Source organism: Drosophila eugracilis, unplaced genomic scaffold (genome assembly GCF_018153835.1).
Source record: "Drosophila eugracilis isolate 14026-0451.02 unplaced genomic scaffold, ASM1815383v1 contig_1197, whole genome shotgun sequence".
In the NCBI taxonomy this organism is placed as follows: domain Eukaryota; kingdom Metazoa; phylum Arthropoda; class Insecta; order Diptera; family Drosophilidae; genus Drosophila; species Drosophila eugracilis.
This window is the reverse complement of record NW_024571981.1, coordinates 499,373-518,107: the sequence shown is the minus strand read 5'-3', so window position 1 is coordinate 518,107 and position 18,735 is coordinate 499,373. Positions and strand designations below refer to the sequence as shown.

Genomic DNA, 18,735 nt, shown 5'->3' with positions numbered 1-18,735 from the left:
AGCATGTAGGTTTTTATGATGCCCCAAATGCGAATTGTTTTTTCCATCTAGCCACTCCCACCGTAACGCCCACAAAACCCAAAAAACCAAAAAGGCAAAAATCTCGGGAACTAAAAGAGCTAGAAAGTTAGGTTAAGAAAGGAAGTTAGTTAAGAATACGTATTTTAGGGATGCCACTGCAACTTCCCACGAGTTTTCATCCGGCCACGCCCATTCTAACTCTTACAAACCGTGGGACACTGTGGCGTCTATAATAATATTATGAATGCCTTCGTTTGACCTTGTGTAACTTATTTCTGTTATTATGCAACGAATTACCAAAGATTTTTAAAATCGGGACATTATTTCGCTACTTATGAAGAAATTTAGGTTATAAGGCCTCACATGGGCAGTGACGTCACTATCAGCTACGTGACATGCTTTCCCCGACAATAGGTGGCGCTTGGGTAATTTCCACTAGCAAAATTAATATTTTAAAATTGTTTAAAACAGTAACGGGTATCTTATAGTCGCGGAACTCGACTATAGCGTTTCCTCTTGTTAAACTTGACAATATCTAATTTAACCTGTGTTTGCTAAATGCTTGTTTTTTCGATTTAAAAGGAATGTAGGTTGATTTTATTTATGGAATTGATTAAATATTGCAAGCCATAAATATCAGGAAAACAGGCTAGCTGAAAGGTATGTTACGTTTCTTTAACTAGGAAATGGAAACATCAGGTAGTAAGTATTGGCTATGTGATGAAGCTCAAGGGATATGCAATATATTCTGTGAACTATTTTTAATTCCTTGCCAAAGATTTAGCCTTCCCTTCTGTCATAGGATTTAGTTTTAGTCACATGTGGATTATTTCTAAAGATCTTTAAAAAGCTCTTTTGCAGCTGTCGGCGAATGTTCGCTTCTGCTTTTTTGGCCCTTGACTGTCAAACGTTCTTTTGAAAGTGATACACCACACACACACTCAAATACTGTCAGGTATTTAGCTACACCACACAACCATCTTGTGTTATTGGTGTGGGGACGCGTCAAACACTCGTATGTGTCAGCCTTTAACACTTTTACAATTTGATTTGCGTTGTCTGTTTCCCAAAGCGGCTGTCTTCTCGTCCTCAACTGCCCTCTCCCATTCCCTTTCCCCTCTCTCTCCTTTCATTTTGGACACACATTTCGAAGGTTCCCCAAATACGAACAGCATAAAAATATATGTAGATACGCCAAGAAACTAAAGAATACTAAAAAAAAAGCATAAACTGCTTTTATTTTGGAGATTTTTGTTGTTATTGTTGTTGGTCTGCCCCAGCGAGCACTTCATATTTGACGACCCTTTTTCACTGGCCGCCAGAGATCCGTGGCCTCTGCGAGATTGAGATCGTCGCTGTCTTTCTTTATCATTGGGCATCGGCATCTCTATCACTGTGGTGTCTGTTATGTTTCTGGGCCTGTCGCTGGTTCTTTGTAATTACGTATAGAGATGAGAGCGTGACACAAGTTTATGGAGACAATAGTTGGAAAGAAGTAATTTAAATTGAAATGTTATTCCATGTTTTCTTAGGGAAATATTATAATGATCACAGTGATGATGCTATGATATGATCATAACTAAGCACATAATGTACTTCAAATCGAAACACCATTCTTAAAGAATGTTTTCTGATAGTTATCACCGTTAAGTTCCATCACTTTTAGCTATTAAACTACCACATGATCTGAAATCATAAAACGTTTTATTATATTCTCAAAGAAAGAGTCTATTAACTTCCCCTAAAACACACTTTTTATAAGTTTTATTATCATTTTTAATAATAACATCTTATTTTATAAGCATCACAGTTTCCTGTTAGTTATCACGATCAGCGTCCATCACTTTTAGCATACCTTATCGCACATTCTTTCTGATTTTGGCTTCCCAGTTCTGTGGTTTTTCCCGGTCTCTGCTGAAATTGTAGACAATACATTTATCCGAAATGCTGCGCCTCTTCACACTTTGGCATTTATCAGTCCGTTCCGTCGTCGGGCGGCCCGTATTGAATTACATGCCAACGTGGCTGCTGACATATCACCAACCAAGTGAGCGGCCGAGTGAGCATCCGTCGTCGTTGTCGTCGTCGTCTCCAACCATCCATCCTCATCCCCAACCCTATTTTGGAATCCCCATCCCCCCTTGGGTATGCCATACCAAAGTCATCCTCGAACGAAATTGCCGTCTCAGCGGAGCGGCTCCATCAATTTCAGCGCTTTCGGGTGACATTATTCAATTTAAGTGCTTTCTATAGAATCTTCTCATAATGAGCATCATGATCATGATGAGGTTTGGCCCCCCCTCATACCAAAACAGGAAATCTTCAATTGCGAGTGAAGAATTCTTTTTTTTCGCTAGTCTACAGATCGTTCATCGGACGCGGAACTCTAGGTCTTTGAAATCGAGAATTGCGCAAAACTCATACTAGGCTGAAAAATATATACATTTTTATGTGGGGGGACCACCCAAAATGCTGTCATTCGGCCAAGCTGAAAACATAAAGAGCTAGAAATTATGCATTTGCCTTTTTCAATTACAAATCAAACGTCAGTCAAAACGTTGAAGACTTCGGCTAGTAAGAAAAATATTTGGAAAATTCATGCGTTTGATTATATAAATAATCATCATAGATGCATGACTGCGTCTGGGAAGTCTGGGCGGGATTTGGATGCCCTGTGTGGCCATCCGCGTTGCACATTTGGCTGAAATAGCAAAAACAAACATCGTGGCATGAAGCCATAAATAATAACAAAAGAGGCCAGTTAACTGCAGTGCTGGTGTTGGAAAGATTGTGATATATGAGAATGGATTTTTGGAAAAGTTTGCTAATTCATTGGTTTTTCTTATTTGGAAATGAATTAAAAAATTAAATTTGGATTTTCCTCGACTCTTTCCCAATTCAATTAGCAATATCATTTCCACTCTTCTTTTCACTCCTCAAGAACATTTTTTAAAAATAATACAAATATGGGAATCCATCAACCAATCACTTGGCTTCTTCATTAGGGCCATATCCTAGAAACTTGAAATTAAGTTATTTGTGAAAAAAAAAACAAAAAAGTTTTCGTGGGCAAAAGAAGGTGCCACGGCGGGATGGATGGTGTTGGTGCCTGCTGCAGCAGACACAAAAATTGATGTGATCCCAGCAATTTGTGGCTATTCTTTGGCCGGCGAGAGAGCGAGATCATTATGCTGCATTTATGCCCAAATTGAAGTGAAGATCTCCACTTTCAGCCAACACCTGGGGGCCCACAAATCGTTGGCCATTGACAGTGCTATTATACGATGAGTTTTCATTTCTCATCTCTTGGCTGGAAACGGATCGGTTCTGGTCGGTGCTGGCCTGATCTGATATGGCCCCAAAGAAAATTAAAGCTGCATTGTCCGTGAGAGATGCGCGTTTGAGGAGGCAAAAGCAAAACGAAGCGATATGATTAAGCAGAAAATTATGCACTGCGAGAAAATAGTTTTGAAAAGAAGGAAGTTTTGTACAGATAATGTAACTTAAGTTCATTTATAGATCAGTAGGATCAGTAGGTTAAAAATGAACTTAAGGTTAATTTTTAGGAAAATATTTAAATACATTAATTTATAAAAAATAAATGCTCGAATGTTGGTTAGGATCCATTTTCCTTTTAAAAGGAATTTTGATAATATTAAAACACCTCTCCTAATAGATAAAAAATTGATTTCTTAGAGTGTGAAAAAGATGAGGCCCAGCTGCAATCAGCGGGCCAACTTGTTGTAAACAAATTGAAGTGGCACTCCAGTGATCCCCTGCCCCAAACGCTCTTCTTCTTCTGGCTTTGGCCATTACCGATTGCACTCGGGTTCAACCCTTACCCCTTACCAATTCCCACTCCTCTAAAGATCGGTATGGTATATGGTATGGATATGGGGACGTGCCTTCATTAGGCCATGCAGAGCGCGTAGGCAGAATGTGTAAACATACAGAGAGCGTTTTCCATTCCGAATGCGTTTCGTGTGCTATGCGTAATTTTAATTGATTTCATTTACGCATTTTTGACTAATGTTCACACGCCGATGCAATGGGGTTTTCAGACTGGCGGGGGGTGCAGCTCATTTAGCATGGACTCGGCGCGTTGATGGACAGAATCCAACTCCAAATGGCTCGCCTGCATTGGGAATTTATTTTTGGCCCTGTCGTCCCACTATTAGCATCCGCCTGCTTGGCTTTCCCAAAAAAAACTAAAAAATCTTCAACATAAATTTCACTTTGATCTATTTTTGAAAGTGGCCAATGCAAGTTTGCTAAATTCTGTCCGCTGAACAGAAAGAATATTTAAAATTTTTAATTGCTACTAGAGTGCGGGCCATCTCTCTGTGGCGACGACCTAGTTTCCTGGCCAAAATCTCTAATGGGTTAGGGGATTTTTCGAATGGTGGTGCCGCAGGAGAGATCACTAATTTCGTGGCATCTTATTTTTTATGTTTCGAAATTTACAGTTTTACTCTAATTAATGTCTGTGATACGACACTATTTTTAAAGATCTTCATTAGTGGAATTTAGGGCAGAAATATAACTTAATTTATATCTTTAAAACTAAATTTTTACCCAACCCCTCCTATCACATTACTAATTACACGAGTCTGCAATCGAAACTCTCAGTATCACTTTTGATTTCACCATACAGATAGCTTTGGGCTTTTCTTCCCAGTTCTGCCATCAATCTCTAAAGTTGACATCAGCGATTTGGAAAAACAAAAACCAAATCGTGTGACTTACGGCTATGGCAAACTGAAAGTAAACCTCGAAGTTGCCGGGGCCCATCAATCAATCAGTCACTTAATATGAATATGAAAATATGAACCCGAACCCACACATTCATTGTGGGTTTATCTAGCCAACCATTCGCCCGCCATTCATTATTCATTGTGTGTTTTTCCTCTCGCTAGCCAAGTTTTCTTATCTGCGGCAACAATGTTGGCCATGTTTTTGTTTTGGCTTGCAACTAGAGGGGCGATTTTGCAGGCCTTCGTTTTTGTTGTTTTTTTTCTTTTTATTTTTGAGAAAATGCAGTACTTGAAATGTTTATAGAAAAACAGCAAACAGCTAAGCAAAGTTCAACGAGCGACGACCGAACCCCTGGAAAGCCCAGTTACCCAGACCCAAGACCACACCCAATTGATTTTCTCTCACTGACCATTGGGAAAATGCCAATATGACACTGGGAATTTTGATTTAATTAAAGAAAATTTTATGTTTTTTGATATTAATTTTAAAAAATTTGAAAATTTTTGAGAGTTTTAGCTTAGCTCACCATATAGCTCAAACTTTTAACAAATTATAATTATAATCATTAAACATTTTATATTATTATTATAATTAGAAAGCTAAATTTATCTGTTATTCAAATTGTTAATTATAATTATTTAAGATTTTTCATCTTTTTCCTAGCCTTAGTGTCATAAAGTCATAGCCAGATTCTACCGATTCCCCCTTTGGCAGTCAATTCAATTCATTTGCAATGCAGTCGGCATTTGCTTTTATTTCCCAATAATTGCGAATCTTTTGAAGCGATGCGAACTATATCATCATAGTACGACTATATATATACATATTCCTACCCGTATGCATATTGATTGATAGGCAATTTGCACGTGCTCCAATTTGTGCTTCGGGGTTTGGTTATTGTCGCCATGTTCTGCCCATACGAAATCAGTTACTTGCCACCTTACCACTGCCCCTTCCCTCTACCACATGGTTCTTATTTGGCTGCACCCACCTGGATTGTCACGTTTATGGTTTGTTTTTGTTTATTGTTTTTTTTGCTTGGAAGTTCTTGGAAATGTGTCGAACACAAGAGCCGCAAGTTTTCCACCCAGTAATTTGCAATCTTTGATAGATGGCTTGTGTATTTGCCACAGAGTGTAAAAGTGGCGAAAATATTAGTAGACGCGTCGCGGGGGAATTACGTACGTAGTTTGGTCTGCGAATATAGTCGACAAGTGCAAGGCACTCAATCAATTAGCGATAGTACATGCCACAGACATGGTTGGTGTTTTGGGTTTTTATCAATGCTTCGTGGTTGCACTGGGAAATATTGGCATGTCAATGTGAGTTTGTTTTTATGATAGTTTTTCTAGAGGTTGTTGATTTTTTACCCATCAATCATTAGTAATATAAAACTAAATAGCTAGTAAAGCTTAGGAAAATGTTATATTGTCCTTATATATTGTTATAAAAGGTTTACCTTTTATTTTTCCTATTTTTCATTCAAGTTACAAAGCTCTTAATAATTTATTAACAAAAAGTGCATCTTAATAATACCATAATTTATAGCCCTATTCATGTTACGCTAAATTTTTTATTGACTTCCATTAATTTACGAGTTTTCTATGGTTGTAATTAAGATAATTCGCAGCTTGTTTGTGGACTTTCCTGCTTTCCTCGCTCTCCATCAATGGCAGCAATTTTCTTATCGGACCTGCACTCTCATAATTCATCGTATCGCGTTTTGACAGATTCCGAATGAAATCGCAAATTTCCTCGCCCACCCAACACGAGCGAGCGATTTCAATTGCCCCGTCGAGTGGTACACATTATGTATATACGAGTATATTTTTCCTGCTCTCCAAATGAGACGCATCGTAAATAATAACTAATGTTTTGATAAGCCCCCTCCCATATACAAGCAGGGGGACCACTTTTTGTTTATCAAATTACGAATAAAGTTTGATCATTAATATTAGGCAAGGGGCGGGGAAGGAGAGCACCTCCAATGGAGGCATAACCCCTTCCGCTGAGGCAGCGTCTGAGTTGCTTCCGCTGATTTCCTCTGAAAGTTGCCCAGTGGGGTTTTAGCACCTTGATATAGAAGCAGAGGGGAATCTCTTCTGGGTTTTTCAAGACGAGGCTTTTCGCGTGGGTTTTGAGCCGAGTCAACGTCATCCTCTCCAAGTCTGTGGCGTGCAGACGACAGAACTAGACGTAATCTCGGCGAGCTGTCAAACAGTATCTTAAAGATGCCTCACTGACTACTTGGCAACTGGTTCTTATGATCTGAGCAGTCTGGGAAGGCACTAAATTCTGCGGCCTTTTGACCAAGTTTATGACACACGTTTAGCTGTCTACTTGGCCCACGCTCATCCGCTTGCCGCAGGAAGAGAGTTGGAGTAGTTCCCCATCTTACTTTTTTCTCCAATATGCACCGCCTCTTTCTCTCTTTTTCTCTGTTTTTCAGTTTTCAATTAAGATCTCGTATTTCAGGCGCCCGACAAACGCGCAATTGTTGTTGTTAAATTATTAATTGACATTTGCTTGGCGCCACAGAAGAGCAACTCAAGTGCCAAGACTCCCACCCGCTCTCCCTTTTTTTGTTTACAAATTAGCTTACACAGTTTTTCAATTTACTTATATTTCTTATTTCCCGATTTCTATTTGTCTTGTAGGTGAATTCAGTGCAAATGTTCAGCATGACGTCGAAGCTATTGCCGCCGCCGCTTTGAGCGGCATGGAAATGGGATCTGGACCAGGATCACAGGGATACGAGGAAGCCGACAACGAGAAAAGCAAGGCTATGGAAAATGGTAAGTCTTGGGGGAATTATTGTAATGTGCCTATTAGGAAAAGTCTTTAATAATATAAACATTCATTTATGATAAACTTCAAAACATGGAAATCATCATCTGAATCAACTATCATAAAATCTAATCTTAACTAATAGATATACGTACATACATGATTAGACTATTCTGAAAAAATATCTAACGATCATTAGAATTCCGTTGGACCAAGTCATATTTCGAATTTGGCGATCTTAGTTCAACATCCTCGATAGTATAGTGGTTAGTATCCCCGCCTGTCACGCGGGAGACCGGGGTTCAATTCCCCGTCGGGGAGAGATGTGAAATCATTTTTTTTTTTAACTATTTATTTTTTATTTTAACTATTTATTTTTTATTTTAAACAAAAAGCTTTATTTGGTTTAAAAGTAAGATTTGAAGTTTGAATTCAATATCTTATAGTTAGTGTTTGTTTTTAAAAGAGAAGTATTTTACTCTTCGAACCAACTTAATATCACTGATAGCCAAATAAAAAAAGGAGTACATTGAACTAACAGAATCTTAGGCAGTTCGGGTTTATGATGAATTTATATATATATATTTTTTTTTTTTTTAATAATAAATTGAAAAATATGTTACCTAAGATACAAAAAAAAAGATGTTATCACACACATCTCCCCGACGGGGAATTGAACCCCGGTCTCCCGCGTGACAGGCGGGGATACTAACCACTATACTATCGAGGACGGTGGGCAACGCACGCCAAATGCTTTATAGGATTTCCGTTAGATTTGAGTTGCCTTCTGTCTGTAGAAGACCTTCCCCTTAGTGTTTCTTTTGGCATTAAATTCTGTTTAAAAATATATATTTATAGAGCCGATAGGCTGCAGTCACCCTCGAAAGGTGTTAATGGGGGAATACTTAATGCGTTTACAAATTATGTTTGACGCGGCTGACTCGCAACTTGGCAGAGGAGTATCTGTGTGCATTCATAACCCCAGAGTGTGTGTGTGTGGGTAGATTTATGCCCAGCACTGCGTGTAATTATAATTTATCGTTGTTGAAATTCCATAAAACTTTAACACCTCACCTTGGGATCATGGAAGTGCAGCGGAAAGGAGAAAAAACCTGAACCTGAGATAGAATCAAAAGTGAGTTGGTTAATTGCACTTCAGAATCGTTTTGATGGAGATGAGATTTTGTGGTGTTAATGAAGAGCTGCCAGGCTGATCATTTTTTCTTTCGACATTTTTTTTAATATTTTTTTTTTGTGTATCTATCAGATTTTTAATTCATTGCAAAAGTGTGCAAGAATGGAACGAATTCCGAGCATTTTTCCACATGTTGCTGACAACATGAAAATGTCTTAGGTTTATTTTTACACACACCGACCAACACCAGCACACAATAAAGTGTCGCCCACGTTGACACAAATTTCTGGTACAATACGAAAATTTCCATGCTGCCTGCAGACTCAGATACACAGACTGGTATCCATGAGATGCCTGGACAGTGCTACCGGCCAAAAGACAAGAAAAGATTCAAAGAACAATCGGGTACCATTGCCTGACTTTGATTTAGGGCCCAGCCACACTCCAAATGACATTTTGGACCTTTCCCGAGACCTTCGTCTTTTGTCTGATTTCTGGTGATTTCGTTGATTGGGAGAGCCTGTTGCGCACATCTGTTGGCCATGTTGCACTGACCCGAGGGTTTGCTCTCAGCATCTTTGTGTATCTAATGCTCGGTTCTAACAATAATTTCAAAGATACAGTCAGATTCGTTACAGATACAGATACATTCGGCCCGCCAGTTTGTCTGGCCTTTTCCCTGGGAGTGTCGGCCCCGTTTTGTGTTTATTGTATAGAATCGAAAAGTGTTCCCCCGCCCCCTCCCACGGTTTTCAAACGAAATACTCGAAAATCCAACATGGATTTTCTATTGTCTAGATTCTAAAATAAATATGTATGTATGTATGGCTAAGAACAACCTTTGGCCCCCGCATTTCTTCTCGAACGTTAGAGAGCAAACAAATCAGAAAGCACATTGCAGTGCTAATAAAACGAACAAATCGAAGTCTCGGTTAAAGACTTTTCAGAACAGGTGCTAATTGGGCAATGCAGCAAATCCTCGCGTCCGCCTATTGCGATAATTAGCACGGATCGCTAAGAAATTTTCGCGCTAGAGAAACTTTCAGAATTCTGACTCTAATCAATTGAGATCTACAAAAGTCATGGACTATGCACAATCCACTTTATTTCAAACAGTCCATTCCTCAAGCGTGGCGAACCAATAAAAAGATAATAAGATCTGTTCAAGATTTTTTGATTTATTAATACTTTACTTTTACAGTAAGTCTAGAAACTTTTAATCAGATTTATGGCTTTGTTAAAGGTGATAAAGTTTAGTAGTTTCTTCCACACAGATAATACAAGTTTTTGTCTACAAAATAAATTATTTTTAAAAATGAGAAAGGTCAGCTCTTGAGAGGATATCTAAAAACTGCTTTATTGTTATTACTTTCCTTTAGCTTTATGGCTCAATTGGCTTTTTATTGTTTTGAAAAATTCTGAGAACAATAATGTTCGGCTGTATGTACGATAAGTTAATAAAAAAAATATTCGTATTTTGTACTTTTTATGGATTATCATTAATGAAAAGAATGAAGGAATGTAAATGTAAAAAATACTTAATCTTATAAGTTATATATGCACCTCTTTTAATTCCTCTAACGAACTTAATATAAATGGTATGCTACTACCCATTAAACCCAATTGATGGCACTTCCCCAGATCCAACTTGATTTCTGGGCTCCTCTGGAGGAGGGGCACAAGAAGAGATGCCCTCTGGCCCTCTGGTTTCAAGTCCCTTTGGAAGTTTCTCTCTCTCCCTCAGTTGCCTTCTCTGTTCCTCCAATTCTCTGTTTCTTTCGCTGGTGCAGCCTCTCAGCGTCTGGCTGTGCACCGCATGACTCCTACACTTGAGAAATCACACCTCGGAGGCAGCAACGGCAGCAGCCACATCCACAATCTGGGCATTTAGGGAGCAGCAGTCTGGAGTTGGAGGATGGGGCATCATCATCTAGAGATTTTGACTAGACAAAAGCAGAGCAGACCCAGCAGAACCAGATCAAAATAAATTATGGCCGCGGGCGTGATAATAAACGAAAGATCACCACTGGGATTCGAGTGGAAATGCACAGCAAAAAGTTTTTAAATTCAAATTAAATCAAAAGAAATATAAGTTTAGAAGATAAAACATAAAAATTTTTATAAAATCGAGAAAATGTTATCAGTTTTTTTGAACGTAATGACTGACAAGTTTGTTACATTTTTTTGGTAAGGCAGCAGAAATATATGGCGTTGGAGGTGTAAGTTGAAAGTTCGAGGGCATTGATTCTGGCGGGGCTTATCGCGGTCCATAAACCAAAATGAGCAAGTTATACGCAGAGCACAGAGGTCGTCCATTTGTTCAAATGCGTTTTTAATGCCTGGAGTTACCTGAATAAAGCCGAAGTGCTAAGCGCTTCTGATTTCCACAGGTAGAAGAATGGAAACCTCAGAGTCTAGGCCATAATTAGCAGCGACTACTGTGTGTCTAATGAGTCCGTTCGTCGTGGCTGGAAAACTGATACGTCTTGTGGATGTGCAATTGGCGGTATATCTTGGTATCTCTCGATGGATATGGCAATCTTATGGATGCGATGCGCTCGGGTGAACAGGAGGCGGTGTACTATTAGTTGGCAATGGTGTTGCTGCTAATCACACGTTTGCCCACAAACAAATTCGACCAAAACTGTTATTATACCTCCTTCCTCTTGCATATGGTGTGCATGCAAAAGGGCCCTGCAATTATGCAGGCGATTCCGATTCCCCCTGCCTCTTTAACTTATTCTACAGATATACTCGTATATATATATATATACCCCCTATGTGTATTCCCCATCTAGATATGTCAGTTATAATAAGCAGCTAAAGAAATACGAGCACAACAACACACAACGATGCTAACTCAAAGATCAAGATACACACGCACACACCTTTGTATGAAAAAAAACTTGAAATTCAAGTGAGAGCATATGCTGGCAAAACAAGAACAAATGCAAAGGGAGAGAGTGCTGCGAAGAGAGCGGAGAGTATATTTAGTTCAGGCGCGTTTTTAAACGCCTCCTATGAGGTGAGCTGCGCGTTTTTAAACGCCCGCTAAGAGCAAATTCACGCGTTTTTAGCTACACTCTCTCGTTTGCTCTCTCATTTTCCGCGAGAGCAGCCTACGCTCTTCCTCTCTTTTCTGGGTCTACTAGCAGCGGCGTTTTCAACTGTTGCACATTCGTTGTTACGTTCTCCGCGAGTCGTGACGTATCCTCCGGATACCATGCTATATAGTTGAGATACAATCCAGAAATCGTTGAATTCGTTAGCGCGGCGCTCTATGAAAAACAAATATTTTTGAGTTTCCTACAAAAACCAGTGCCCAAGCTGAAATATTTTTAACTAACGAAAAGAAAAACCAAATATAAATGTGTACAAAAAGAGTAATAAATATAAGCAAAAGATTTAAATTAGAAATTGCCTATGCTAACACAAAGTGTCAGTGCCAATGATCGAAATAGTGTAAACATAAATAAAAGCGACTAAAACACAGGATATGCCTTAACTGGGGATTGAGTTTCACCTGATTTGTATTGCCACCTTTCGTATATAATTATAATCAACGTGATCACGCGCTCACACCAAGCTAAGGCAAAACCAAAAGGAAAAGCACGTCGGCAAAGAGACAAGACAGCCAGCCAGCCATCCAGCCAGATAGCAGCAGGATCAAGTTTTTGGCGAAACCCATAATTTCGCCCATCTTGCTCTCTTCTTCTTCTTGTTCGCGGGCTCCATGGTGTCGCCGGCTTGACCGCCGCCGCCTGCCTATAAACAAACCCAAGACTTGAAGACCCCAACCTCCGACTGCGACTCCGACTCCAAAACTCCACAAAGACTGCTGCGAGATACAACGAATCCAGTTCTCCTGTTGCTTTTGTTTTGCTTTTGTTGCTGCTGCTGCTGCTGCTTCTCGCGGCTGCCTCGCGTTTATTGTTTTGCTGCACAGCCCGTAAAAAGGCAGGAGTATAGGGGCTGAAAGCGGGGAACTGGCCCCAAAAACACCCGGGATCCCGATCCCGTCTATATAGAGGAAGGCCAGCAACAAAAACAACCAAGAACGTTCGAACGTTGAGGCAACAACAACTAAGTTGCATTGCAGCCGCCGTCGTCGTCGCCGTATAAAAATCATCAGCGTTGTTGTAGCGCGCCTCTGGCCCACGTTGCTGTTGCTGTTGTTGTAGCCATCAGACATGGCGCCGAAATCCAGAAAGAAGAAGGCTCATGGTAAATATTAATATAACATTTCTTTGCTTTTTTCTTTCGTGCACCTTGAAACCAAAAGGAAAAACAATTGTCCGGGGTTATTATTGGGGCATATTAGTTGTGTGGAAATTCAATTGACTTTTCTAGTTCGATTAGTTCAAAAATGTTAAAGAATGTTAAAGAAAATGCTCCTTTAAAACAGGGAACTTAACATAAATATAAGACCCAAACTTAAAGATTATAAATTTTAAAGTACATTATTCTAAATTCTACTCAATAAATAACAATGACATTTAATTTTCTTAAGACTTTAATCTCCCTTTAGAGGAAAAAGTCCAAGAACAATATAATTTTGATAAGGTCGGCTCAAATTTTAAATATTTATTATCACATCATGTTAGTAGGGAAAAGATAAGAGTCTTTGTTGTAGATAAAAACGCGAAAGTTGATAAATAATTTACGTGTTATTCTGTTGCTGTCAAAAATGTATTTATAGAAATGACAATTAAACGAGAAAACAACTTTATTAGATATATTTTATTTGAACCCTTTTATTGGGGTTTATATCTAACTCAATACTCTACTTTGTTATGTTTTAAGAAATTAAAGAACTAATAGGTATTAAAAAAGCATACTGAAAGGGCTATAAGCTAATACTATTAAAGAAATAGAAACCAGATTTGTGCCTCATCATGTTACTCTTAGCAGTAAAAGAGCCTACCTTTCAGTTTACCAGTTTTTTTACCAATAAAATGAGTACTTTTTTACATTATTTTCCCTTAAAAGAGGAGTATTTACAAGTCGATGGGTTTCCTTTACTACTATTTAACTTGTCTTTTGGCCATTTATAGTTTTAGTTGGCGATTCTCTGGTAGATTTTCCCCGAAGCTTTCACTGCTGCTTGCAGACTTGTCGCTTATCGGCTAGTGGATCGGCGGACATGGCCAGCCAAATAGCAGAGCCATTATCATCGGCATGATCATGGTCTCATAAGTATTCAGCGATCATATTACAAATCTCTGGGCATATCCTGTTGGTTTCCCTGTACCCTTGTACCCCTTCCTCCTCTCCTATTTCAATTGAAATTCGTTTTCTAATTGCGTTTTGTTGTTTCGACGACGGCGGCGGCTCTGATTCTATGCCAAGTGTGTCTGGGATCAGGTCTCCTTGTCCCCTGTCTTCTGACCAGCCAAAGGAGATTCCCTTCGGCTTAAAATATGCGACGTTTCTTCTCTCTTCTGTTTCTCTCTCTCCCTCTCTTTGGAGTTGTGCATGTTTTTCTTAATTTTTTATGACCCTGAGCAGGTAGAACAGAGCCAAAAACGAACAAATAATACGAAGAGGAACAGAGAATAGGGGCACCCCTTACTGGAAGAGTGGATACCCAAAAAAAAAAAAAAGAAGGAAGGGAGAGAGAAAAAGATCAGCTGTCAATTTTATGGGTTCCATGTTCTCCAACTCCTTTCCTTGGCTCTGGGGTGTTGTACGCACATATTTTATGCCCCTTTGTGTGTGCCCAACATTGTTGTTGTTGTCATTTCGTTTCATTTCATTTGCTTAGATTATTTTGATATGCATCTGAGCATTTGATTTGGGCTTAGACAGCCAAATGAATTTTACGACCGCGCGTGGTGGATACTAACACACTCTGATATAATCCCCTTTCATCCTCTTAGAACAGCACATTGGTTGATCTTTTAATATCTTTGATAATATTTAGAATACAGTGGACACTTGGTTATGTTATTTTTATAAAATGTATTGCAAGTCATAAAAAACAAGTAGGTTATGAAGTGCAATTAAAAGCAATCAACTTTTGAGTAAAGTAGTTGGTAAAATATTTTTAAAGATTTCATACCAGCTCTCAAATATTTTATGACTTTAACTTTAACTGATACTGAGTTGCTGTGATCTCTAAGTACTATTTTGTACAATCAAGCAGTAGTTAAATATTTATATAAATATTATTACTTTTAGAAAATACTATGAATGTTGTTTGTGTTAAATCTGAGACTGCATATTGCACTAAGATAAAGATAAATGTAAAATTTATAACCTAAAATCATTATTTTAAAAGTATCAGCTGTATTTTTAGATAGATTACATTCAAAAGCATAAATAACATTCGAGTAACCACTGTATGTTGTTTTGTTTCTAGCGTTTATAAACGCCTGACAATTGTCTGGGCATCCGTCCAGGTGCAGATCTCTCCCTGTTTATGTTTTTGATTTGCTTTGTGCAGTCACATTCTCAGTCCCGAGCAGTGTTGCCGTCGGCTCGTTATAGAAAAAGGCTAGATTGATTATAAAAAAAGGATAGAAAAGGACAAAAATTTACAAAAAAAGGACAAAAAACAAGACAAAATATTTTTTCCATACATTTTATGTAATATCACTCTTTATTGGTTGCCAAATCGTTTAGAACATCGTCAATGTCATCATTGCAAACTTCTAAACTTTGATTTATTGTAGATTGGTTGCTTCCAATCATTTTTAAATATTTCTCAGGAATTTCATATTCATGGCAAAAAATATATTAACTGAAAATTCATTTACTATATAACATAATATCTATATACTCTTCGACAAACACATTTTACATTTTAGTATATAATTAGTATAAAAAACGAAGACATTGTTTGATAATCTGTAATTAATCTATTAAAAATTTGCTGAGGTGGCAACTGGATTTGTGGCAGCATGCTGTGCAACAAACATAGCCAGTGCCGCTTCTTGTCTACACAATGCATTTGTTGCTATCGGCTTAAAATTAATTTTATTTGCCTGGGCTGCGCATTTTGTATGTGCTTTTTCGTCACCATATGTACACGGATCTGGTCAATTTTCGGGCCAGGTCAAAATATAAAAAGGACAGATAAAAGGCTAGGGGATGTTTTAAATTTTTTCCGGCTGACGCAGTTAAAAACCGGACAGATCTGTCCGGAAAAAGGATAAAACGGCAACACTGGTCCCGAGACTCTTAATAATAAATTCGCCACGGGTGGCTCCCTCTGGTCGTTCCTGGTCATTCTCTTGGTCATTCTCGGTTGCGCCCATGACAAATCGCAACAAATGCCAAACAACAGACAACAGATAAAATCCCTCAAAAGCGCAACAAATACGAAAATACGAGAAAACACCTTTTGATCCGGGCATTGTTGCAGTTGGAAAGACAAAGAGACCTAGGCACACCCACGCCCAAAAATTAACAAAATCTCGCAATCGAACGGTTTTCCTTAGAAAAACCTTTCATGGAAAGTCGGAACATTTGATTGAAATATTAAGCTTCGATGGACAGAGACCTAGTTCCATGCCAAGTGCAGACCTGTCATGATTCTATATGGAAAGCGAGAGAGGCGGGAGATATTGTTGATGGAATCGAAGTACTCATTCGTATCGCTACGAAATGTTTCGTGGAATCACCTAGCCAACAAATTGATATAGAACGACGTATGTATGCTGATAAGACCGTGAATGTGTGGGTTTTCTGGGGGGTAGTAAATACTAGTTCCCAGGTATATGACCGACTGGCCGTTCGACAGGCCGCCGTTTAGGGTCTAGGTTTTTGGTAGTTCCCGAGTTTCCAAGCTAATCTTATCAATTTTGTCGTCTGCCGCCGACAGGCTGCGCCTGTTCGCGTAAACAAACAAAAATAGTTATAAAAATAATAATAATAAGTGCAAAGCAAAACACAAAAACAAAATAAATAGTATTATAGACGTCAAATACATAAGGCACACGTTTCTTTTTACGACGAGCGTGTGGCTGCATTACGAGTGCGTTTTCGTAGCGTTTTTAGTCGCGATCTGCGAGACATGTTAGAAAGCGGAAAGCGTACCAAAAACATCAACTGTACTCATGTTGAACATTTTATATTTATTTGCTGCGCTTAGCACTTTTCACACACACATTTCCTCAGCGAAATTGTATTTTTAAACTTAATGTTTAAATGCCAACCTGTCGATTTTCCCTCGACCAAAAGCACACGCAAAGGGGGTCATTGATTCGTCGGGCGATGCGTTCTGACCGTTCAGCGAAAAAAAGGCAACGACTAGACGTTCGTCGCGTCTTCAGACGACACAAGGCGACACACTATTATGACCATACTCGGCTACGTGGATTCGTTTTAAATCAGCGTTTACTCTCTGGCATTGACTTGAAGACACAGAGCGACTCAGCTGATCTTCAATTTGAATACAATAATTGCAATTACGATGCGGGCTTATCAAATGAAAGATTAACGAATTATTCTCGGAATCTTAAATTGGCAGGGGGACGGAATTTCATATTAAAAACCTGATTTACTTGGCCCAGCTAAACGTTAGAGTACAAAGGTATATGATATGCGGCTGTTGCTTCCTTTATTGAGGGAATTTAATTTATAAGTGTGAAGCGTGAATTTCAGATTCGTTCCGAGAAAATTGCATAACGGAAAAAAGATCGTATCTTAAAGAAAACAAGAGAAATCTTAGAACCGCTGGAACAACATATAATTACGAGTGTATTGCACTTAAATATTTTCAGATTCAAAGATACGATTCAATAATAACAATTTCTCAGTTTTATAGGTTTTTTAATGGATAGATGAGACTTAGTTGCAGGTGTTTTGATAAGCCACCTAACTAAGTTTTAACCTAAACTTTTATAAAGAATGAATATTGACTCTTAATGGTATCTACGTAGCGTTATATTTTAATTAACATATGATTTCTATGAGGAGCGTCGAATACTCTTCTCAGTTAGCACTTCCTTCCAAGCTGTCACCTCCTTATTAACCATAGATTATTTCATTAATTCTTAATCAAATATCCCCTTTCAATTGAGATGTGTTTGTTTAGCTGGGTGTTGGCTTTGGCTGTTCTGCTGCGGTTCGAGTGCACCGTCCGCATATCCTGTTTTGCCAGGCAGGCCCAGCCGTGGATCCAGCCGATGCGATCTGTCGCCAGCGTGTGTAGCACACATGTGTGCTCCTCTCACAGGGCGCGTGAAAATGATGATCGAGGCGAGGCAAATCCATCCGTCCTCTGGTCGTCCAATCCTCCAACCATATACACTCCTCTTTGGCTGCGTTCTGCATCGGGAAGATGCGGATATGGTGAATGCTGAGTAGGCGGCAGCTGCTGCTGTTTGTCAAAACATTGGCATGGAATTCGCTGGTGGGGCCGTCGGGCAAGTGAAATGATATGTATCTGCCAGATACATATGCATCTCTGTGCATATGTAAATGCAGTTTCCTGTCAGCCCAAAATGAAAAAAGGAAACTCCATTAGCGAACAACTACAGTGTATGGCCTCATCCAGAAATTCCGCTTAATTTCGTTGACGATTAATCAAAATCAAATAAATGCAAGTAACTTGGGCTCCCTCACTCCAGTTCCCCTCCGTCATCTTTCCATACCTTCCAGCCTTCCAGCTCTCCTTTGCTAACTGCTGCTGGCCGTTGGCTGATGATGGATTTCGTGATAAATGAAGTGAAATTTGAGTGGATTTAATGCCGTTCTCGGGTTTATTTTTTGTTTTTGTTTTCTTTACTCCATACAAATGCCTTAAATGCTCGAAACGATTATCTCTGAACTGTTAAGGGGCCTCAGTTTTACGATGATTTACATGTGTGTACATTGTACAGAGCTACAATGGCGGTCAAAATTTATCTTCAGTGTTGGGTTTCAATATAATAGGAGATAACTTCTGAGCTAACATCAACATTAATGATAACGGATTGAGAACAAAATTTTAAACATAAATTCGTAATCAGCCTTAAAAAATATACACACTTTTCTTGATTTATTAATAAAGAACTTACTATATCCACTATTCTGTTAACCTGTGGTGTGAG

At 38.9% G+C, this 18,735-nt stretch overlaps 1 protein-coding gene and 2 non-coding genes across 4 annotated transcripts in view; 2 read left to right on the top strand and 1 right to left on the bottom strand.

Moving 5' to 3' along the window:
- The window catches only part of LOC108102539 (bone morphogenetic protein receptor type-1B), a 63,002-nt gene that overhangs the window by 31,267 nt on the left and 13,000 nt on the right, over positions 1-18,735 (top strand). The window contains exon 2 of one of the 2 annotated variants that reach the window (XM_017207595.2): positions 7,434-7,571. In XM_017207595.2, coding sequence (XP_017063084.2) covers positions 7,434-7,571 — 138 coding nt within the window. Of the gene's footprint in view, positions 1-7,433; positions 7,572-12,116; positions 12,923-18,735 lie in introns of those variants that run through there. The other variant, XM_017207597.2, reaches the window with a different exon arrangement.
- Positions 7,813-7,884, top strand: Trnad-guc. The gene has a single exon. It is a non-coding gene; the product is annotated as a tRNA-Asp (tRNA).
- Positions 8,222-8,293, bottom strand: Trnad-guc. The gene has a single exon. It is a non-coding gene; the product is annotated as a tRNA-Asp (tRNA).